Below are 23,377 nucleotides of genomic sequence, written 5' to 3' on the forward strand. Positions count from 1 at the left end.
GACACGGCCTTGGAAAGAGTTCAAATGATGCAGGTATAAAAAATTGAAACAAGACTTGAATTCGAATCCATATGTCGAACAGTTTTGCACCTACACTCGTTCGGTTCCCACCTATGACGCAATTCCATCTATAATCTTATCCCGGGATACAGAGTCCGTCACCAAATATGGTGAATTTCTGTCTCGGTTTATGGAGTTTGTCTCCATACAAGTTAGTCTTCTTACACGGAGAGTTTGTCCCATTTATCGTAACTCGGTTATCGAGCGTCAACATCTGTCACAATTTTTCACCGCGAATCTAATTCCCCAACAGCAGCTATTACGGAGTGACGAAATCCTCGAGGAATCTCGTATTGAACTTCTAAAGAAAAAAAAAGCGAAGAGAAGAGAAACGTGCGGCAGAATAACAGAGAAAAAGAAATGAGAAGAATAAATCTTGATAGCACAGTTGACAAGTGACAAAAAAGAGTCTGCGCACAGTGTCACTTATTATACGACTCGTGTGTGAAAATACCAAAGTGGCAATACCGCCGATCGGATCATGTGTTAAGTAAGAGGCCTGATACAAAACTGTGTCATCGCATTTGTCGCGTGATCTGCTAAAACGATCCTCATGGGGACTGGAAAAAAGAAACGAATCATAAAAAGTTTGAAAGAAAAAAGTTCCCCCGCGTCGCTTCTCCAAAAAGACCCTGTGATCACGTCTGTGGAACCACGCACACGTTTGACACTCACATGTATACGTATCAGAAGAATACTGCAACTGGTGTGTTTGTCAGAAACGAGAAGTTCGAGGCCTCGAGATTGAACCAATTTCTCACTCGCCGCTTCGTGGCACCAGATGTTGTACCCGAGACAGAGAAGCGTTTTCCGTATCTCTGATCGCATTATGCAACTTGGAAACTTATAAATTAAAGAAAGTTCTGCTAGGCGGTAGAACCGCGACTCCCGCACGCAGACCAATTCCAATATCGAAATCATTGAAAACAATTGTGTGTGCTATGAACATGTTTTCATTACCAACCTAATTCTGCTCCAGTTGTCATCGAGACCGTCCACCATGGAAGTGTCCACATCGAACGCTTCGACGTCAAAGGCCTCGACGACTCGACGGTGATCAAGAATCTGCTTCTCCATGTCCACCAGGCTCAACCAGACGCCAACATCGAGTTGTACCTGAATTGCGTCCACTATGGAAACGTGCCGACGAACAAGACCCTCAAGGAAATGGCAGGAATTCTGCGTACGGTACGCCTCGAGGTGGTGAGTATGGTGTAAGAGGAACAGTATGAGACGACTTAAGAGTCAGCGGAACTTGTTCTGTCCTAACGACGCGATCAATGAACGTACGTTGCTTGTTTCGAAGTGAGTGCTTTGCAACAACAGCCAATTTCCCGCCAGCTACTGTATCTATTTGTACGTGAATCTCGATACGGGTTTTCATTCGATTCCAGCAAAGCCACCGTACAATTACAAGTACAAACAATTGAAATTTTCCTGGTGACATTCTCGCTGTTTACAATCGGATGCGCAGAGCCGTCGATTCGCTTCCAATCGCTTCACCCTCGACGGGGTTTTGGCACCAAGCCTGTCCTACACCCTGTCCTACATCCAGATACATATCCATTATACGTATCCATGTACGGGTGGGTATGTATAACACGATCGCAGCTTGATTGATGAATAATAAACACAAGCCGTACCTTGGCCTGCTAGTCTTGGACAACAGACCTCCGACACTAGAATGCATCATTCTTGTTGCCGCTTCTGGCCCACGCCTGAATTCCTTTAACCGATCACGAGGAGGTGCCACCCAGCCTTGCGACGTAACCCAGGCTTTCCATTATTGCAATACGTTCGCCTACAATTATCATCTACAGTTTGAACCACCTACCTTCTGAAGAAGCAGCCAAGGAACGGTAATCTTCAAACTAATCGTGTGCATCAACATGTTCAACATGTCTTAACTGAATCTTAGGAGAAATGCTCAAGGCCAGGGTTTCACGTTCAGGATAACTGACATCGGTAAACGACTGATACATTTCATACATCACACCTCGATACATCCGTGTCCAGTCTTTTTCCGCGCGATCCTTATACTCGGTACTTTTTGACGCAGCCAACTCATTCGATATGTTAAACAGCCGGTGAAAATATACCAGTTTATCCGAGCTTGTTGTGCTCGAAAGTGTAATCGGCAGCTGAATGAATGGCCCACGCGCAAATATTATGGCGATGAACGCCGAACCCACTCAAGCGTAACACAACCGCGTTGTGCCTTTCTAAGTAGGTATACCTATACTCCCAAGGGCCGCAAAAGACTCGTAGGCTGTAGACGAGGATCGTAGGCGGAGGGTCTTCCAAATATGGGCGAGAGTGGTGGCGCTTCGCCGTGCAAACGACTTGCACAACGTCTCGATCCTCTTAACCGCAGCATATATGTATATGTATATGGGGCATTCCACGTCAAACTTTGAACCCTTGTACGTCATCCCTTTCGACTTTCATCATTTTTTAGTGTTATGTTCCAACCAACCCAAAAGGGTCTCGGAATTTTTTTCAGATTTTTTTAGCCATCCATGGAGTTTGAAATAATTGAAAAGCGAATTGCAAAAACACCATTTTTTTAAATCTGAAAAAATTCACACCGAGTTTATGATTCAAAATGTGATTTTTAAGCATGACACGATAATTGGATCTCAATATTTACTTTTTTTCGCACTTTTCTAGCTTTGTCATGTCGGAATTAGAGGTGTTTATTTTTATATCCCCCGATCTAAATAGATCACGGAATCGTGAAAATAATGTGTTTCTGCAATCTATTTAAATCAAGACATATAAAAAGTAAGAAAACGAAAAAAATTCTGATACGAAAAAACTAAAAACTTGCAAGAAAAAATAGTAAATATTGAGATCCCATATCCCATTGTCGTGTCATGCTTAAAAATCATATTTCAAATCATAAAATCAGTGTGAATTTTTTCAGATTTGTAGAAATGGCGTTTCCGGAATTGGTTTTTGGATTTTTTTTTCAAGTTTCACAGGTGATTAAAAAAATCTGAAAAAATTTCGAGACCCGTTTGGGTCGGCTGCAACATCATACTGCAAAATCATACATGCGTTACAAATTTTACGTGAAATAGCCCATATACGAGTACATATACATATACGTGCCTTTCAGCACGCGTTTTGAGCCTGCAATGCGATTCTGATAACTTTACTTCCCGAGGGATCATGGGAGCTTTGACTTATCGCGAGTCTCGAATCTCGCGTGTATCCTATAAAGTCAAAGAATGTTCGGATGCTTGTTTTCCCCGAGGAATATTGATTAATTTATTCGGATTTTAGTACAAGGAGAAAAAACACAAGGCTAAAGTGTACTCGGGTATGAAAATGAGCGACATCTTGGTGCGGGAAAATTGCCGTTCGGAGTTCCTCGACGTTGAAACGATGCAGGGAACTGAGCCACAGGCGGACCAGCCAAATACTCGCAGACGGGGTGACATCCAGATTATTCCCGATTGGGACACCGAACGTAAGCATCGAATTATCGAAGTATGAAGTACGCGTGGATCCTTTTCTAACTTGCTCACATGCGTGTTTCAGGATGTTTAACGGAAGCTCTGCTCGTAAAAACTCTGAATTCGCTGATAGAATCCATTCGTCGGATAAGGGATGAGGTTGAATTTAACGTGAGTGAAGCGGCCAGTTTGTCTGAACGCTCCTAAATATAGCGGCAGAAATTATCATACGCACCATTTTCAATCGATCATACTCAACTTACTTGGAAATACGGAGTTTGATTACTTGTTGATTGATATAGTTTTTTCAGAAACAAGAAACCCAACATTTGAGAAGCTTGATTGAAAACTGCGAGGGATGCAAACGCCAAAATAAGCTTATTGGTAATTAAATTTTGCAGTACGAGCGGCTTTAGCAACCCTCGTCTCTCACCCTCCGCTTGTTGTCGTAAAATCGTCAAATCTAAAATTCTCTTTGTAACTTTGAAAATAATCGAAATCCCTCGGTTTTTTGTTCTCAAGATTGACTAACAGTATGTACATATGCTGCAGAACCTTCTGCTAGTACTAGGGCTAAATAATAACTGAGATGAAAATAACTTATGACAACAATAACTCTCGACAAAAATAATTCATCACAAAGATAATTCATATTCAATTTTTGTATTGTTGTATACACGTATGTGTGATCATTACTTAGCTTATTATTTTGAAAAATAATTTTCGGAGGCCGAACTTATTCTATCCTTTGGACTGCGACAGTCACCTTACGTATTTTTCGTGAAGAATGGCGTAGTTTCGGTCCGTTTTTTTGAATAAATGTTGTTGGTTGAGGTTATTTTCGTCATGAGTCATTTCTGTCTGAAGTTATTTTTGCGAGAGTTATTAAGGTCGCCCTCTCAAGATTTCCCAGCTCTCAAAGAGACCTCCGAACTCCATTGTTCCCAATCCCTACATCGCACATTGCATAGAATTAATAAAAAATTGGTTTCTGCTCGGCAAATTTTATCTTAGTCACGTCATGTTCGATGAACTCGCCATGTTACCCGGGAGCACAATGTCGGGACACAATCTCTGGTCCACAATGTGGATCTTGCCCCCGCGGCTACGTGGGAGATGGAATATCATGTCGTCGAGGTTACACTTGCGCCGATCGGCGCTGTTTCCCTGGCGTCACGTGCTACGATAGGGATGATGGCTACAGGTGAGAATTTCCATTATGATCCCTGTCTTTCGTCTGACTAAAAGAACTAATATTCTACCCGTGGGATAAACCATTCTCTGATCAGGAACCTGTGTAGACTTGATAAAAAGTCAATTGAGGTCACTATGTGAAGTCATGTCGATCCGTTCAAGGTTACTCGAAGTCGGTTGGGGTTGGATAAAGTCACTTGAAGCCATGATACGAAGTTGAAGTATGACTTCGTTATAATTCACTTACGCGAAACATTCCGAATGCACAAATCGTTGGTACTTGACATTAGAGAATGGCAAACCCTTCCTTCGATTAAGGCAAAAGAAGCTCCACAATGTCGAATCCATGTGTAACTTTCAGGTGCGGTCCGTGTCCCTCAGGATACACAGGGGACGGGGAAAGATGCGAACGGCTGAAGGGCTGCCAGCTGAATCTGTGTCACAGAGGGGTGCAATGCATGTCAATGGACAGCCCGCCATATTATCGGTGCGGAGCTTGTCCCGCGGGATTCACCGGGAATGGAACGGACTGTCACGACGTCGACGAGTGCGATCTCGATCAGCCATGCGACCCCATGGTTCGCTGCACGAATCTATCTCCCGGATACAGGTGTGGCCCCTGCCCACCCGGGTACGAAGGACGCACCGTTTCCGGTCTGAACAGCGAAGACGCTCGAAGAAGGAGGCAGCGATGCACCCTCATCGACAGGTGTAATGACGGGAGAAACGGGGGATGTGTTCCAAATTCTCAGTGCTTCAGTGCCGGCGTGAGTGTCAATTTTCGTTGGTCCGATTGGGGAAGAGCTCAATGAGATTTCTTGGCAATCGTTACTCTCCGTAACTTCTTGTAACCATCGTGAAGCCGAGGGTGCATGATTCCTGTGCTTGAGTTACGGAGAGACGATTGTATATTCGTGGGGTTGAAATTAAGAATTTAGACAAGTTACCAAAGCACCAAATCAAAGTAAATACATCAAACTTTGACTTTTTTCAAAATCGGATCCTGAACCATGCCCCTATTCGTGGATAGAACGAACAATTGAACGTCAAGCAGATATTTTTTCCGACTAACAATGAGGTAGAAACTACCAAACCGTATTGTTTACTGCATTTTCAGGGTACTGTCAGGTGCGGTCCGTGCAGGCCAGGCTACGTTGGTAATCAGGCCACAGGGTGCAGGCCAGCGAATGTAGTCTGCGATGACGGAGAAACCGTATGCGACGATAACGCCAACTGCAAGTACTACGGAAACAACGAATACGCCTGCATGGTAAAATAAGTCCTTTGGAACTATTGACCACGTCTGCAGTCGAAACACGTTGAACCTCAATAATTTTCACGGATCTTTTGGCACGCGGACGAAATACTTAAAAAATAAATGCCCATACCTATACCATGTAGTAATCGTATAAGGTCATCGGACACTAGGCAAACACGAAGATACATTGGACATGGCACAGTGAGACCTCTCTAAGTCATGCCTTCTCTTTCGATCGTTGTTACTTATAGCCGAGCCTTTTGTCTAGAAGAGTTACATCCGTTGGTGCTTTTCAACCCGATTCACTTCTTGTAGGTTTTTCATTCTCCGGAGAATCGAACGTGGGGGCAACTCAGAGAGCTTCACCTGTACCCCCTGTCACAACCCAATCACGGCACAGTCGCTCCTGCGACGAAACATTATACGCACTAAAACATTATACATATTTTTGTAAGCTTCCAATTAAGCATCCTACTATGGTTGTAGTTAGGTATATTCCATGAAGAATCATGGGATAGTCTTGGACAGTCGTATTCTATGCCAAGCAGGCTTTACTCACTCACTCAGTGTAACAATTTACTGACATCGTCTGTTGCCCTTGATTGTATAATTATGATTTGAATTAAAAATTATTAAAACCGTTATCAAGTCGACTACAACACGGCTCAATCGTAAAATGCAAAAACAGAAAGAAACAACTTGCCCGCATCCCGACATCATTGCAATTACACGTATATCACGTCTCCCGACATACCGGAACCCAATATTTATCTTCCTCTCGACTGTTGTCATACGTTAGTGATAACGAGCGGTACCAATGGTTATTCGCAGTGTAAAATCGGCTGGGCTGGAAACGGTAAACTCTGCGGGATCGACGTCGACCAGGACGGTTTTCCAGACAGCAAGTTGGCCTGCTCCGAGCGAACCTGCATGGCCGACAACTGTCCTCGCACTCCGAACGGAGGGCAGGAGGATACGGACAGAGATGGGCAGGGAGACGCCTGCGATTTGGACAAGGATAACGACAACATCCCGAATGTGGCGGACAACTGCCCAACCGTTTACAACCCTGAACAGGAGGACAACGATCGTGCTAGATTAGACGGTGTGGGAGACGCCTGTGACAATTGTCCGTACATTTACAATCCAGGACAGCGTGACGTCGATGGTGACAAGTTAGGGGACTCGTGCGACGATGACATCGATAACGACGGTGATTATAAGGAACATCGGAGATGGTACCGATGGATCAGGCCTACTGTTGACATTACTCTGGTAGTTAATTCAATGGTACCTGCACTGTACTTTTTCAGGAATTATAAACATCCATGACAATTGCCCGTGGAAGGCGAACGTCGACCAGTCCGACCGTGATCGTGACGGTCTCGGCGACGTCTGCGACAACTGTCCGTACTCGTCGAACGCCGATCAGAGGGACAGTGACAGAGACAACGTCGGCGATGCCTGTGACACCGGTGCAGACAGGGATGGTGACGGGTTTCAGGACGACAGGGACAACTGTCCGGACGTGGCGAACGGAGACCAAGCTGACACGGACAAGGATGGCATAGGTGATGCCTGCGACGACGACAAGGATGGCGACGGCATCCCGGACGACAGGGACAACTGTCCGTACTCCTATAACCCCGAGCAACTAAGACCCGGCTGTGAGTGATCGATTTTTAAGTATTTTGACGACGACGCGACGATCGTCTTCGGTAGGTGTATAACATTCGAAACCGCTTCTCCCGAAGATGATTTCCGCAAGGACAAATGCAAGACGGACGCGGACGACGACAGGGTGCCAAACAACTTCGACAACTGTCCGAACAACAGCTTGATATGGGCGACTGACTTCCGGGCGTTCGAGACCATCGTACTCGACCCCGTCGGCGAGGCCCAGATGGATCCGAACTGGGTGATCCAGAATAACGGGTCGGAAATCCTGCAGACGGTGAACAGTGATCCTGGTATCGCCGTCGGTTAGTTTGAACTGCTTAAAATTTTCCCACCTTGGTTGTTTTTTTCTTTTTTTTTTTTCTTCTCAATCCCTAACTTCATTGGCAATTATCTTGGACTCTAGGCCTCGACACGTTTAACGGTGTGGATTTCGAGGGTACGTTCTACGTCGACACCACCATCGACGACGATTACGCGGGCTTCATATTCTCCTATCAAAGCAATCAGAAGTTCTACGTGGTCATGTGGAAGAAGAAGAGCCAGACATACTGGCAGTCGACGCCGTTCCGAGCAGTCGCCGAACCTGGGATCCAGATAAAGCTGGTGAACTCGGTCACTGGACCGGGTGAAATGTTGAGGAACAGCATTTGGCACACCGGTGACACCGAGGACCAGGTCAAGCTGCTGTGGAAGGATCCCAGGAACGTCGGGTGGAAGGATCACACCTCCTACCGCTGGCTGCTCCTCCATAGGCCGGAGATCGGACTGATCAGGCTCAGGATATACGAGGGAAGGCACATGGTCGCTGATTCCGGAAACATATTCGACTCGACGTTGAAGGGCGGAAGTCTCGGGGTCTTCTGCTTCTCCCAGGAAGCTATCATATGGTCGGACCTCGTCTATCGATGCAACGGTGAGCTTAAAATTAATCCGAATCTTAATCGCATCTCACCGCATGATTCGAGCCAAATTTCACTGGTCTATGTTGATTTTCAGAACACGTGCCGGAAATCGTGTACAGAGATTTATCGCCAGAGCTTCAACGAGCTGTGCACATTGATCGTAGCAAGGCTCACTTTGGAGGGGTGGCTACAAACCGCGGAGGATAGAGTTTGACTTGTAGTTCAACGTTTTAGGGATGATATGCTCGTCGGATTAAGAGGTGAATCAATACGCCAATGCTTACAATTATTAAACATACAAGTATGACTAATCATGTCCGGAGATCAGATCGACTGCACAAATCAAAATTTCGTATACGGTTGACCATTGTTATAAAAGTCACGATGCCGAAGGTGTGGAAAAAATTTTACTGCCATCTGGATTGACACAGTTATACGAAACCCCGCACTATTTTCAGTGGCTCTGAGATAAAGTCGTAGTAATTATACAATAATAATTACGTATTGTAATGTCAAAACCTGCACGGCACGGACTAGAATTTTTATATCGTTACTTTTAATGTAAAAAGTGATAGTTATTATGAATAAAGATATAATATATTCTACTTACTAAAAGTAACCATAGTTTTCACGTTATTGAGCGTTCGTGAATAATCCAGTTCGAATCATAAAGACCCGAGGCGTTTCGTCATTCAAGCTTACCTGTAAGTGTTGAAGGAAATTATCGATACCACAATTTACAAATGTAATATTGCACTTCCAGGTGTTGAAGAAACAAAATCATAAAACTGAGTAAGGGATTAGGTTCGGAGTTTTTTTTTTTACAGACAAGGTGACATCGGAAACATCGTGAGCATAAACGACGTTTGAATAAAGTGACCGAGTAGTATTTAGCGTGTATATCCATACATGATATATTTTGTTAACGTATCCGATTTTCATAGATGATCTCCAATCAAATCTAAAGTTTATATCAAGATTAACAATCGTAATTGAATTAAATGACGTTGGAAATAAACGTGTATATAATATAATTATATATATGTGTAAATATATACCTATATAAGACTTCTGACAGCGTATGGCGAGAGCTAACAATGTACTATCAATATGTAATCTGCTTTTTTTTTTTCGTTCCTCAAATTTGTCACATGAACGTAATATTTTTTAATTCAGCACCAGTGCAGATAATTTTTCTCGGGAATTTTATCTATTCACCTATTTATATATATATATATATATATATATATATATATATATATATATATATATATATATATACTATAAGTATAACAAATATGTAAAGCAAAATGACTACTTTTATCGTTAGCTTTCCTTATACGGTAAGTACAGTAGCACAAATATCATTTATAACGAGCCAACGACGTAATATCAATGAAGATCCATCGATCTGCGTAATATCTATGTTTTTCTAGCGTAGGATTACGATGATTTTTTCGCAGTCAATTTACGATATAATTATTACCAACAAACAATCGAAACGCGCTGCGTTCTATACATTTATACTAACTATATTATCTTCGCCAAGAATTACATATGCATGTATGGTATGTCTATATGTAACTACACAATATTACGTTTCTTAAAAGCACCTAGTATTCAGCCATATTAAGTATTCATCAATTCATTATTATCATTATTACCACAATTATTATTATTATCATTATTATTATTGTTGTTATTATTATTATTATTACTAATGTCGTTGACATTTGAGTTACGTTGTCTACATTTCTAAGACAAGAACGAACACGTCGGCAGCGATTTGCGGATATGTGCCTCCGAAAGTATGCATATATAAATAAAAAGGTACACCTGTATAAACGTACCTAGTTTAAATAAAGCGTGAGTAGGTGTGTAGCACGGTATTACAGTCATATAAATCGAGGTACATTTATTAAGTATACAATTTAAGTATCAAAGGTTTGCTATTCCATATTATACGTATGTACGTATGGTTGAAGGAAAAAAAAAACATAGTAAGAATGATAATTCCAGTACCGCGTCAAGATGAGAAAAAGAAATGGCACTTAATTTATTGACTTGGAAAATGTATCGTATTATTTATAGGTAGTTATAATATATGTATAGTTCTTGAGTCCCACGTTCTGCGATGTCGATTATAACGGATATAATAATAGATATACTAATTATTGTCAGGCACAAGCGATTGTCAAGTTATACGTCGTCGGTAATGAGCGAGATTGTTTTACACACGTTTTTTTATCGACATTCAATTCTAGACTCACAGTTTGATGTTGCAGGCGAATATTCAATATAATCTGGAATGGACGAAGCAATCTAACACATGATCGACGAGGGAAAACAATTATCTGTGTGTATATATATATATATATAGGTAATGTGTGTAGTGTGACTATATATAGCATATGTAATTTCAGCAACAACAAAATATATACATTCGCGATTTCAACGTTTGAAACGTGTGTCAGCTGCAGTCTGAAAAATAAAATTGCAAGTCCCGTTATATTTCGGAGGCCTGATCAATTGTTATGTGGAGCAGCCGCTGTGATTAGACTTATTTTAAACTTATGTAACACGGCAAGAAATATATGGCGAACCTTGAAAGGTATATAATGTATAAACGCCGATTGATGAGACAAAAAATGTTGGCGATATTATCGGCGCGTGGCTACTGACACATGCAACAGTCGCCATTTACGTATTCATAATGTATAATAATTATATACATACTAATGCGAAGGTTATATGCATGGCCGATTATCATGTACATATAATCACTTTTTCACGCTTCTGATTTCCTTAGATGGGTAAGCTCGACGCTCTCCTCCTGCTGACGCAACTCCGCCGCTGCAAGCTCTCCTTTACTCATTTTCTCTATTATGCAAGCTCCCAGAAGGTCGCACATCACGTTTATCGTTGTACGGAATCGGTCGCTAAAATCGAAACATCCTCATTAAAATTTCACTCGCACTGACTACCACGACCTTGAATACGTAAAAACAAGAGGGAGAAATTTTAGAAAATAAAAAAGGGTGAGCAAGATATTTCCATTCGAGAAAGAAGCGATAATTGATGTAGCTCCAGTTCAAATCGTTTGAGCTGACAATTGGTGCAACAATAATCATTTTACGGTATGTACTCACAGCAACCAATCAACAGCGATGATCACACTGACGTCTTCTGAGGGTAAGCCAACGGTGTCCAGTACCATGACCATCGTGACAAGACCAGCCTGGGGAATGCCAGCAGCTCCGATGCTAGCCGCAGTCGCAGTCACGCTAAAGAACCAATCGTTTCATTGTAGGAACGATTCTACCAGTTATAAACGAGGTGAAGGATTCTCAGAGTATTTGCAAGCAATTGCGGCGCATTTTTAAAAAGCAAAATACAACAAACGGACACCCAGAACATTGGGCATCTAATGTCAAGTCATGGTCTTCGGTTAGGCTTCGGTGCTCACCTTATGGCAATGACACTTCCAATACCCAGCTGCACTTTCCTGATCTGAGCGATGAAAATGGCGGCAACCGCCTCGTACAAAGCGGTACCGTCCATGTTGATGGTGGCTCCGATGGGGACGACGAACCTTGTGATTCTGGGATCGAGTCCCATTTGGTCGAGGCATTGAAGGCTGATGGGCAGGGTGGCGGAACTGTAAGAAAAACGAGTGAAATCTTCCGTCTTACCTCCCGAGCAAACGCTAACGATAAAGCCTTGGAAGTGCGGAGTGCCCAAGGATTTACCTTGAAGCTGTTCCGAACGCCGTTACCAAAACCTGACCCATCTGACCGATCGCCTTGAAGGGCAGCTCCCGAGTGCAGACGTAGTAGATTATTGTCAGGGTGCCGAAACCGTGGAGGAAGAGACCCAGGAGGACAACGGCGAAGTAGATGCCTAGCTTACCGACTATCTCCCCGAGATCTTCGATTTCCAAGATCTTCGAGCTGACCAGGAAAAGGACACCGATAGGCGAGATCCTGGAGGGTAAAACAAAATTGACGGCAACTCGCAGCATGAATCGGATATCAAAAGTCCGAAGTATCGACCTACCAGATCACCCAGTTAGTGATGATCATCATCGCTTCGGAGAGCGAGTGGAAGAAGTCAAATAGTGGTTTACCGACCTCCCCCATCTTGGCCAGAGTTATTCCCATCACGATTGCAAATATCACGAGACCCAGGGTGTTTGTTCCATCGGCGTAGGTGTGTTCGATTTTCCAGGATTTCAAAGGAACTGGCGAATTGCAAGAAAAGGTATAAAACACGTCGTTTCATTTTTGTTTACATCACTGACGACACGATTCATGATCATCTTTTCATACGAATTTGACTCCGCGACTATTGATAAAACGATGATAAACAGTTGATCTTCTGAAATGACCAAGAGTTAAAAGTAAAGCTGGATCATTTTCGCGCGAGGATGGTAACCAGCGATTTATGAAGAAGAATCGAGTGTATGAATGAGGAGGTAATCGTCGTGCCTCCGTATCGCGGGGTCCATGGTTCAAAGTTCAAGAGCCTTCAGTTGGCTAATCTTTGTGCATGTCGTTGACCTAAATTGATAAAAACTTCATCGCCTCGGTCTGATTAATCACCATTTGGAAGAACGATCTTATACATTAATCCGCGCGCAACTGCGATCAAGGATCATGATTTGTACGAAATTTTAGAGTCGATTCAGCCAACGCATGTTAATTCAACGGCTAGAATAATACCCGTAGCAACTCAATGTCATGACCGCGATCCCAGCAACACCTTGAGCGATGAATAAACAGCGTTGTGTCACGGTTAGAAATTTGTTTATACAAGACTTATACTCACTGGATTCATTGTGAGGGTCCACCAGCTCTGTTCGATACTGAAACGTGAAAAACGATTTACAGATGTATGCTTACTTCTACTCCGACGGAACTAACGGATAAATTATTAATCTGAACATGACAAGGACACAATGAAGGCACAAGGCAACCTTTTCGAAGCTGCACGTCTAGAACCATGAAAAATATTTTCTTCTTTTAACCGAACAAACGTTCCGTGTCACTCACCTGGCTAATGCAGGCCTGGATTAGATTCGGCGGGAAAATGTTCCTGCGGAATGAAAAAAGCAACGCGTTAATTCCTAGCTGAAAAGAAGATCGTTGAAAACAAGAATCGCAGAGGGTGGATCATTACCTGATCAAATCGAGCAACGTATCCTCCGTCGTAACATTTCTCGTGGGAACCTTTGATTTGTCGGCTTCGTATTCAGCCGATCCAATCTCCCCGGGACGAATTACGAGGACCAAAATGATACCCAGAATGACAGCGCACACCGTCGTCGTAGCGTAATAATAAATCGAGCGGCTTCCAATTTTTCCTGAAAATTTATTCACACGTTTTACATGTCCGTTGAAATAATGATAATCGTCGAGTGAATCTTCCTACCGATAAATCTGTGAATGAAATTATAAGCGATTCCGTTTTTCTGCTGCATAAAAATACTGTCCGTGAACAAGATGTGGACCACCTTGAGCTGACCGAATGCTTAATTCCAAAATTCTTGTGACCCTTTATCTATTACAAATGTTTGGTTTCGCTTGAATCAAGCGTCCCTCAAGATCGTAAACCATTTGTCGATACGATAATCGGAGGCTGGTTAATTCTCCTTGTCCCATTATACCGAAGAGGTATATTGCAAAACTTGAGCTACCCGTGTTGGCTGTTGCACAGAGGTCAAGTACTGCGTACCGTTATACTATGCAAAACTATTGCCTTTCTCTTCAACGGCGTTCTGCATGATAGTGATCACAAAGGAAGCAAAACCACGTTCCCACCATTCCGCTATACGCTACTCCCCCCTCATCTTCGAAAAACTAAGCTGTTAATTCGAAACGGGGTTAGATAATTATGAAAACCACGCGAGTGCAGGTCTGAGACATTCTGCGATTTCCTTACACCCTACAACGGAAATCGAATTCCAGTCATTTCTCTTTTAACTCTTTCACGCTCACGTTTTTCTCTCGAGATTCACTTGAAATTTTGTACATAAAGGGTTTTTGGGGTCGCTGATTACGAATCTGAATTCGAAATTCGAAAATTCAAAATGAAGATTTCATAATGGCGGATCCAATATGGAGGTCGTATATTCAAAAAGTTATTTGATTCTGATAAAACTTTGTGTTGCATGGTTTTTGGGGTCTCTGATAATGAATCTGAATTCAAAATTATGAAATTCAAAATGGCGGATCAAATATGACGGACAAACAAAAACAACAATGAGAAAAATGTTGAAAAAAGTCTGTAAAATTATCAGCTATGTATTAAGTTAGTGTAAAAATTGGCATTCGGATGATTATATTACAATAGCAGAAGATGCTTTTTTTTGTGGAAAAATACGAATTTTGATCATTCGTTGACATGTGCTATTTATCCAATAGATAAATAAATAAATTTCATATTTTTTTTACTTGTAGAAATATTTTAGGGCCATTGGGGAATGAAAAAACTCAGCTGTTGTTACCAAGAAAGTAGTTTAATAAACAAAAAGGTGCAATAAAAAGGGTGGGACACACTGAGCGTAAAGGATTAAAAATTGATATGCAAAAATGTGACTTACATACTTTCTCCGCATGTAAAAATCGCCGAAGCTCGTGCTACATTATCATATCTGAATGTGGTTCAAGGTCCCGTCGACGCGTATAATTACTTATTATTTTCGCGTGAATACAGAATGATTCTTGAAATTGCATGCAGTGAATCCTTACATGGTTATCATTGGAAAGATTAGGCTTATCGCTTCACGCCGACAGTTTGCAGTCACGAAACAAGCGATTATTTCATACCCAAGCTAAAGGATTTCGCGCCTACATCGACCGCCGCGATTTTATTAATATTTTATTGACGATAGTCGTGGATTCATAACGATCGGGCATCGAAGAAATGCCAAGTCAAGACTCGATGTGTGAACCCGGAAATACATTTTGGGGTAATTTTGAAGATAGAATCAAGACGCTAATTGTGAGCTGTGAAACGGGAAGATTCATCCGGGTAAAAAATTCACGCTCGTCCATGATTTATTATTTATTACCTGCTGCTAAGAAGCTGTTCGTTCAGCACAAACGGTTACGGTATGTATAATTACAATTCATGACAAGGTATTGACAGTGGTTTGGTATAATTTCATGAGGGGAATTTGCCACCATATTTGATCTACGACGTGGCCGAGAGGCTCTGCATCGACGCCCAGAGTGATTTGCACATCGTGTGGCAGAGCTGGACGTATCCCTGTTAACTTTAAAAGCTTGGAATTGTAATCATCTACGCGATTATTACCACGGCATGTGTTGGCAATGTTACCGCACAGTGTAAACTTGGTCTGCTTATGACATCACTGGAGATATTGGAGTGCGTTTAATCCATTATAATTGACTGCTCTGTTCTCGATTCGGTAAATTCAAGCACGATCTTTCCGCAATGACGGAACCACGGAAAAGGATAAATTCCTTGGTATACCTGACAACGAGAGATCCAGACTTCCGATTGCACTGACGATGCTCGAGACGATGAGGGGCAGAATCAGAGCCTTCAGCATCCGGAGGAACAAATCTCCCATGAACTGGACGTACATAATTTCACGTTTCGACCAGTCTCCGGAGTCCCTGACGTTCCTTAAGATGAGTCCAAGGACCGTTCCTCCTACGACTCCCATGACCGTCAAAATCGTGAGGAGATTTTCCGACATGCAACTCTTCAGTCTTCGCGGCGCCATGATTGCTGCAGGTGTCTGAAACAGATATTGTTCAAGTTACGCGAACATGCGAAGCAAATTTGTACATCAATTTAAGTCTGCTGGTCCATTTATCTCTTGTCTCCATTTTCACACTCGAAACCACCGAACTAACCGCGAACTTGATTGCGACAAATGTATTCCGCGGTTGGATATCTTCTCTTGAACTTTCGTCGGTGCAATTAAATTTCATGTACAATACCAAGCTACTCCGTACCTTGAATCGGATCGAAAGAATTAATTCTTATCGCGCAATTGAAGTCTGGTACATGCAAATGGCAGACTGAGTAGTGACAATAAGTGTAAAATGAGAAAAGAGAAGAACGGGTGGAGCGATGACGGAAAAACGTGAGGAAAGTGCGGCCGCATGGGTAAGTCGTGACAGTGTTTGTCCGTTGAGAAAAGGAATCGAGGAAGGCTTGCAATTAGTTCCTCATTACGTATAACTACATATCTATGGGGCATTCCACGTCGAATTAGCAACTCGTGTAGTTCTCCCCCTTCGATTTTGATCAATTTTTAGTGTGATGTTCTTACCGATCCGAAAGGGTGTCGGGAATTGTTTAAGATTCTCTTTAGTTACTGGTGAAATTCATATGAAATCGCTGATTTCAAAATCTCTAGAAAAAAATTTTTCATTTTTGAGCAACACGCGATAATAGGATGTCAATATTTACTATTTTATTTATTTTTTTTTTTTTTTTGCAAGTTTCCAGTTTTTCCATGCCGGAAATTTTCCATTCTTTTTTTTTTTTTTATACGACTCGATCTGAATGGATTGCAGATTCAGAAAAAACTAAAAAGTGCGGAAAAAAAGTAAATATTGAGATCCAATTATCGCATGGTACTTAAAAATCACATTTCAAATCGATTTTTCTCCAAATTTCACCGGTCGCGTAAAAAAATCTGAATAAAATCCCGAGACCCTTTTGGGTCGGTAATAACGTCATGCTAAAAAATTATTGGAATAGAAGAGGGTGAGGTGCATAGGCTGCTAACTCGACGTGGAATGCCCCCTGTACATGCGTATAGGAACATATTAAAGCAGTAGTGCAGAAAACCAGTTTGACGCCATTGTGTGAATAATAATGGAAAAAATTGACGCTTGCACAAGACTCCCGATGCGTCTTCCAACATTATAGTTGCATACGAACTTCACCGTGACCCAGGAGTAAAAGAGATTCCTTCACCCTTATGCAGGCACTCAATGCTGCATGCACTGAGAAAAAGTTCATTTGTTATGGTAACTAGAAAAATTCAGTAAAACAGCTATTGAAAAAAAAACTGTTTGAATATCGTTGGAATCACGAAAAACGAGGTGCGCCTAACCATTTTACGCTATTGTCAATCCTTTTTTGGTAACTGCAACGCAAAATCAGTTTCTGAGGTTTACTCTACTTTTAACGTCAATTTATTCTTGCACAAGCATTAAATTTTCGCAACAGTTGCAAGAAAATCTAGTAACAGCGATCGCAATGAGAAAGAACAGTAACGGATAATAGACTTTCCGGTAACAGCTACGAAACTAATTTTCATTTTCTACCTAGAACTATATTTTTCGATTCTGGTAAAAAATGAAAATAGTTAAGGACTGAGCGGTAACCGGAATTAAAAATTTCTCTCAGTGTGGCATGGACCCAAGGTAGGTATTATCATGTTTAAGATTATTTGAAAATTAAAAATTATGCGAAATCAATATTAAAAATATTTTATAAACTACGAATAGTAGAGTGAAAATTTTAATTTATTTATAAATATATCCACACATGAGCCGTCATTAGGTTTAAAATTCATTCATTCATCCATTCCACAATTCATTCATTCCACGTGTATATAGTTTAAAATAGTGTATATGGTTAAAACTGGTGGATATTTATGAGATTGTAAATAATTGTCAATAACCGTCTTTCGTCAAGACGCTATATTTTTTTATTGCACTTTTATTGTTTCTTCTTTCTATATCGTCTCTTTTTAAATTTGGGCTTGGCTTTTGAAGTGTTTCATTTTTAATTTGAAATGTTTGTCCTCGTAGTTCAGATTTACTTTATTACTTTTAATTTGTCGATTTTGGATCGATTACGATTTCTTTTCAGAGAGGAAAACCTCCGCACCTCCTTCCTCCTGGAGAGACGTAGACCAAGCCACCTTTCTCCTTGAATTTGTGACCAGGTGTCCCACTCCCTGGGTCTAACCTAATCCGCTCGTGCCGTGTTCATTGAGCGGTTATATTTGAATCATTACACATGGGATTTGATCGATTCATCGCATCCAAGAGTTGCAGGAGAACATGTTGAATTACCATACGTGCGTATCGATTTGAGAACCACTTGGTGGGCAGTGTTGTTGTTGCTGAATTGTCAGCGCCATTTGATCACGGACCGTATCCAATTAATGCATGCTCTTTCTTTCATTCTTATATGTTTCACCGCTGCACATATCGCATTGTATGCGACATCGCGTGTGTGTCTGACTAAAACGCAGCTCGCGAGATTGGGGTTAAAGAAAGATGACAGCGAGGCCGTTGTATCTTGACAGAAATGTAACTCGTGCTCTTTGTCTTGTGTAAGCATCAAACTGTGGAACAGTTTTTTGGAGCAAACATCTCTCGCCAGTTCTATACGTGAATCCTTCGGAAATTTGGTGTCATTTGAAACTTTTGCAAATTATCCTAGTCTGCATTGTTTCAATGATTTTCTAAATTTTACCCAACACCTGGAATTATTTTTGCGGAAAATTTACGTTACGGCTTTAATCGTAGAATATTTTTCACTGAAGAGAGAGTCTCGACTTCTGTATCCGCATTTTATTTCAAGCTTTACCCGTATAAATAATGGGGATTGCTTACTTTGAGACAACTTCACTCGGAGAATATAACGATTCGAAAGTAACGTGTGAGATGTTGCAGGCATTTTTGAGGAAAAAGAAATTCCAGTAATTTTAAGCAAGTATATTAATAATGTGGGACGATGCTTTGAATTACAATAAGCTTGGAGCTTGAGAAATCGAGATTTCGATGAATGATTCACAATCGCAACTAAAGCATACTCAGACTGCAGACAGAAATTACGTAATAAAAGCATTTCATTTTAGAGCAGTTGCCCAATTAACGTGATACATTTTTTCCTCGATCATTGCAAGTGAAAGAAACGAAAATTGAACTAAGTCAAAAATCGCAGTAGCGATGAAAGAATTGTCTGATAGCTGCGAGTGGACATTAATAACAAATTATAGACCTATCTACCCGCATGTAATTCTATATCCGTCGAATATCTTGAAGCGATAAGATATAAGACAAGTGGCAAGCACCCGCTTTTCTTACACAATGAATTCACGAGATTGAAGTTAGTAACGTTGTATGATCAGGAAAAATCGTTACTTCGCGTCTTTAGGACTGTCTGAAATTTAGTACATTATCTTGATGTGTTAAAAAGTCAACTCCTTTAATTTATTAAAAAATTTCAATGCAATGAATTTTTTCCTCACGTTTCGTTACGTTAACGTGACTCACTTCAGGATAATTGCCCGCATCACGATTAAACGATTTACTTGAAATTCTGAATGACAACGAATCGTTCGTTAATTGATTCCTCTCTTGCGTAAGACTTTCGCTTTTTACGCGCTCCTTCGCCGAAGCCAACAACCTTAACAAATCGCACGTGCTCGTCGAAAACGTTTTTATTTTCTATCTGCAGCGCTCGATAAGTAAATATTCGAAAAAGTTCTGTTTCGATGAACGATTTATGTGCAGCCATTGTCTAGCGAATGTTCCACCCTTCCTTACGAATGCACCAAGTTTTCGTAATTTTATTAAAAGACCGAAACTGGCTTCACCGAAATTTTGCGAATTAAGTGAAAACAGGTCAATATATATACAAGTTACAGACAAAATTACCGTCAAATTCTCCGAAGGAGTTAATTATTTCACGTCAATGTGGTTTGGCTCAAAATACGTTGCACGTGTAATGAATTCTGTGCGAAATCTTTGCCTCGAACTTTGCGCAATCCGAGTCACATTATACGATAAACTTGAGACAATATTAAAGTTTACGAAAAACTGGACGAGTTAATAAATAAATAATAATACGGTAACGATAAGAATTAAGTGTTCGTCTTTTCGTAAAAATTTCCACACATAATTCTCCGAGTCTCTAATCATTTTTTCGGCATATGAAATTGATTGATGAGATGATTTGAGAAAGAAATAAAAAACGCACTGACATTCTCGGGTAAAACTATTTACGCTAGTTTTTACATCGGGTATCCATCTTTAATTAGATTCTAAAAGAAACTAAACAAACTACAACCCCATCGGTCGATACAATAAACCGAAGCTACAAGTTACACATGTTCTTCTAAGTCCCTCGAAATGAATCGAGCACGTGTCACCGTAATGTCCAAATCTGGTCGCCTTGCCGGTTCAAGAAACGCCGGGATCCAGTCCAACATAGATAAACGCGGCCCTGCACTCTCCTCTCTTGATACTTACGCATTAGTGTGCGTAACTTGCGCAATCCGATCGTGTAACCATAAAGCGGTCAAACAGCTCTTCTGCATTCGTTATTTAAAACTGCAATTTAAAATCGCCGCGCGAACGCGTTGTAATTCAAATTTGAAAGACGCGCGCTTTTTCTCTGTAACGTTTATCCCGAGAATATCGGCCACCGTGAATTCGTCGTTTATCCTTAAGCCACAATGCGTACAACTTTGTTTCAAAAAATCCAGAATCAGCCAATCTGAAGCTGCAGCTTTTTTCGAACCCTTTGATTTCAAAACGTGACAAACGAAACGCATCCAATAATAACGCGGATTTTGAGGGAATGCGATCTATACTTTAGATCACGAGAACCTGAAATTCGGTGCTAATTTTGAGAGGAGCTTATACTTTTTGCCGTTTTTGTTTCACGAAAGCTTTAAAAAACTCTTGATTCAAACACGTTTTCTGTATCTACGTTACATGCTCGTCATTTTCTCCCAGACACGTGACAACTATAACGTAGCCAATCCTCGAACAATTTGTCAATGTTTTTTCTCTCGTACATGAGATAAAGTACCGAGCACTAGATTCGGATCCTTATATCCTGCGATCCGACAGCGAATGACGGTTGTGAACGAGGCGTCAGAAAGAGTAAAAACGCCCTGCATTACGCAGAAAGATCCATAAATCGCTCTTTCGATTCGATCGCATATGCAAAGATCTTATCGCACAAGTCCGTGAGCGATATTTGTCGTAAAGCTCAGCATACATGTGTACGAGATGAGAAATCAGCGAGAATTGAATAACGTCAGTTCCAGAGGCCCACAGTATGTGTGCATATATATACGTATAAGACTTATTTCCGAAAAGCGATGTTTATCCCAGATTTGTTGGATCCCTTACCCTCTTTCGGCCGGAAGGAAATCGAGGTAATAATCCACAAGGTGGTGCACAACGCCGGGCGAACGATTCCTCAGGGATGAATGTTTGAACCCCGGGAATGTAATTTCCCGTTAATGTGATAAACGAATTCGAGTCGAACGGTGTACGTGGATCACGCGCGCACCTCGTTCCTCCTCGGCTGTTCCTCTCGGACTGAACAGCAGCTTGGAGTGCTCTCTGATGAAGCCCTTCGGCGTTTCTGCGATGCCTCCTCGCCTCTTCGCTTCTTGTTGCGCTTGTTTCGTTTGGATTCCCCGGACCGTTTCAGTCGCCTCGAGGCTAATATTCGCCGGACAGAAGCACCACGCTTGTTTGACCGCGTACAAAGATGAAAAAAAAAAAAAAAAAAAGAATTCCAAATACGGCGAAAGGGGCAGAAACAAAGGAAGGAAAACGAAATCCTTGTGATATTTGTGCAGACGGACATTCCATGTGTGTTCAAAGCTCACTTGTTGTTACTCCGATGCCGGAGCTTTTCAGCGGTAGGATGGTAAAAATGACTAAAAATAATCGATTTTCGAATATTTTTTCTCAAAATCGGTTTTGGTTTGTTACTCTCATCAACGACACAATACAGTATCAATTTGTGCGGTTAAAGTATCGATTATTATCATTGTCTTACTTACTAATGAAAGATAAATGAATATTTTTACCTAAAATTGAAAAATACTTCGAATAACACTACAATTTATCAAAAAAATTTCTCGGTATTAAGACTACGTGCTGAAATTTACGAAATTAACTTCTACCGATTCAATCGAGTCGTGTTCGGTTATTTTTTTGGACTCGATTAATCGATGCATCGATTATTTTCGCTTAGTGGCCGTCCCTGTAAAGATACCCCCTGTATTTTCAGAAATCGCATTTGATCTGCTGTTTCTGAAAAACTAGACTCCGAATCATCGGCTTCTCTATATAATTGGTTGAAGAAAATTTCAGGCAAGAGTTGCAGTATAGATGAGAAACGAAAACTGCTGTTGTGTATACAGAAACCTGATCAGGTATTTGCCGCAGCTTAGGTGCTGAGAAGAACAGCTTGACAGTTAACTTTGAGATAAGGTAGAAGTGCGGGTTTATAACAAGATAAATTTATAGCTGTGATTACGTTACAATGATCTTCGAACTGTTAGCATTTTTTACTATAAGCGATGAGTACAGTTCTGAATATACATATAATAAAAATTAGTTACGTCGCTCCAACCAGATAATCACGCGTATAATTATATTTTCTTGTGACTGTTACGATAACTGATTCGATGTTGATGCAGCAATAAAGTGATCCTAAGACCTTGTTCAGCTGAAAAAATGTATTTAACTAAACAAATAGATTAACAAGGCTAGAATTACCAGAGAATATACTATAGACAAAGCTGTAATCACATTATATATAGTTAGACAATATCAATTTTTTTTGGTCTTGTCTTTCCAACGATATTTAACCCTACAATTCCTAACACAAATATATATGAAAATGAAATTTCTTTCAGTATAGTCAGGTTCTCATTATTTTCGGGAACTCGACGATGAAATTTCCGGTTTTCTCAAGTTCATTTCAGTTTCTTGACCATCGATAACCGATGCAATGTTATCGAAATCTGGGAACAACTATTGCTAACGAAATGTGTGTATGAAAAA

General features: G+C 41.0%; 2 protein-coding genes and 1 long non-coding RNA gene across 5 annotated transcripts in view; 2 read left to right on the forward strand and 1 right to left on the reverse strand.

The window, feature by feature from the left end:
- The window catches only part of Tsp (Thrombospondin), a 23,865-nt gene extending 12,676 nt beyond the window's left edge, over positions 1–11,189 (forward strand). For both annotated transcript variants that reach the window (XM_046619835.2, XM_046619853.2), the window contains 12 exons: positions 1,040–1,263; positions 3,349–3,535; positions 3,607–3,692; positions 3,833–3,905; positions 4,536–4,725; positions 5,077–5,482; positions 5,833–5,985; positions 6,805–7,186; positions 7,287–7,640; positions 7,728–7,955; positions 8,057–8,566; positions 8,650–11,189. In XM_046619835.2, the coding sequence (XP_046475791.1) occupies positions 1,040–1,263; positions 3,349–3,535; positions 3,607–3,692; positions 3,833–3,905; positions 4,536–4,725; positions 5,077–5,482; positions 5,833–5,985; positions 6,805–7,186; positions 7,287–7,640; positions 7,728–7,955; positions 8,057–8,566; positions 8,650–8,762 (2,906 nt within the window). In that variant the 3' untranslated portion in view covers positions 8,763–11,189. The remainder of the gene's footprint in view (positions 1–1,039; positions 1,264–3,348; positions 3,536–3,606; positions 3,693–3,832; positions 3,906–4,535; positions 4,726–5,076; positions 5,483–5,832; positions 5,986–6,804; positions 7,187–7,286; positions 7,641–7,727; positions 7,956–8,056; positions 8,567–8,649) is intronic.
- Positions 10,456–21,941, reverse strand: Eaat1 (Excitatory amino acid transporter 1). 2 transcript variants are annotated; one of them, XR_006882477.2, is made up of 11 exons: positions 21,704–21,941; positions 16,053–16,323; positions 13,734–13,917; positions 13,607–13,649; positions 13,383–13,419; positions 12,612–12,795; positions 12,305–12,538; positions 12,022–12,213; positions 11,705–11,839; positions 11,292–11,494; positions 10,456–11,036 (listed from the first exon to the last, which is right to left on the reverse strand). XR_006882477.2 is itself a non-coding variant. In XM_046619878.2 (10 exons), exons 2-10 carry the CDS (start codon positions 16,306–16,308, stop codon positions 11,344–11,346), a joined length of 1,416 nt encoding a protein of 471 aa, XP_046475834.1. In that variant the 5' UTR covers positions 16,309–16,323; positions 21,704–21,941; the 3' UTR covers positions 10,456–11,343. The 2 variants fall into 2 exon arrangements, 1 of the variants encoding a protein (XP_046475834.1); XM_046619878.2 differs by having other exon boundaries at positions 10,456–11,494.
- Positions 12,533–15,132, forward strand: LOC138190563 (uncharacterized). Its single transcript, XR_011176611.1, has 2 exons — positions 12,533–12,815; positions 15,014–15,132. It is a non-coding gene; the product is annotated as an uncharacterized lncRNA (long non-coding RNA).
- Positions 21,942–23,377: the final 1,436 nt, after the last annotated feature.

The sequence above is a fragment of the Neodiprion pinetum genome, chromosome 1, assembly GCF_021155775.2.
Source record: "Neodiprion pinetum isolate iyNeoPine1 chromosome 1, iyNeoPine1.2, whole genome shotgun sequence".
NCBI lineage: Eukaryota > Metazoa > Arthropoda > Insecta > Hymenoptera > Diprionidae > Neodiprion > Neodiprion pinetum.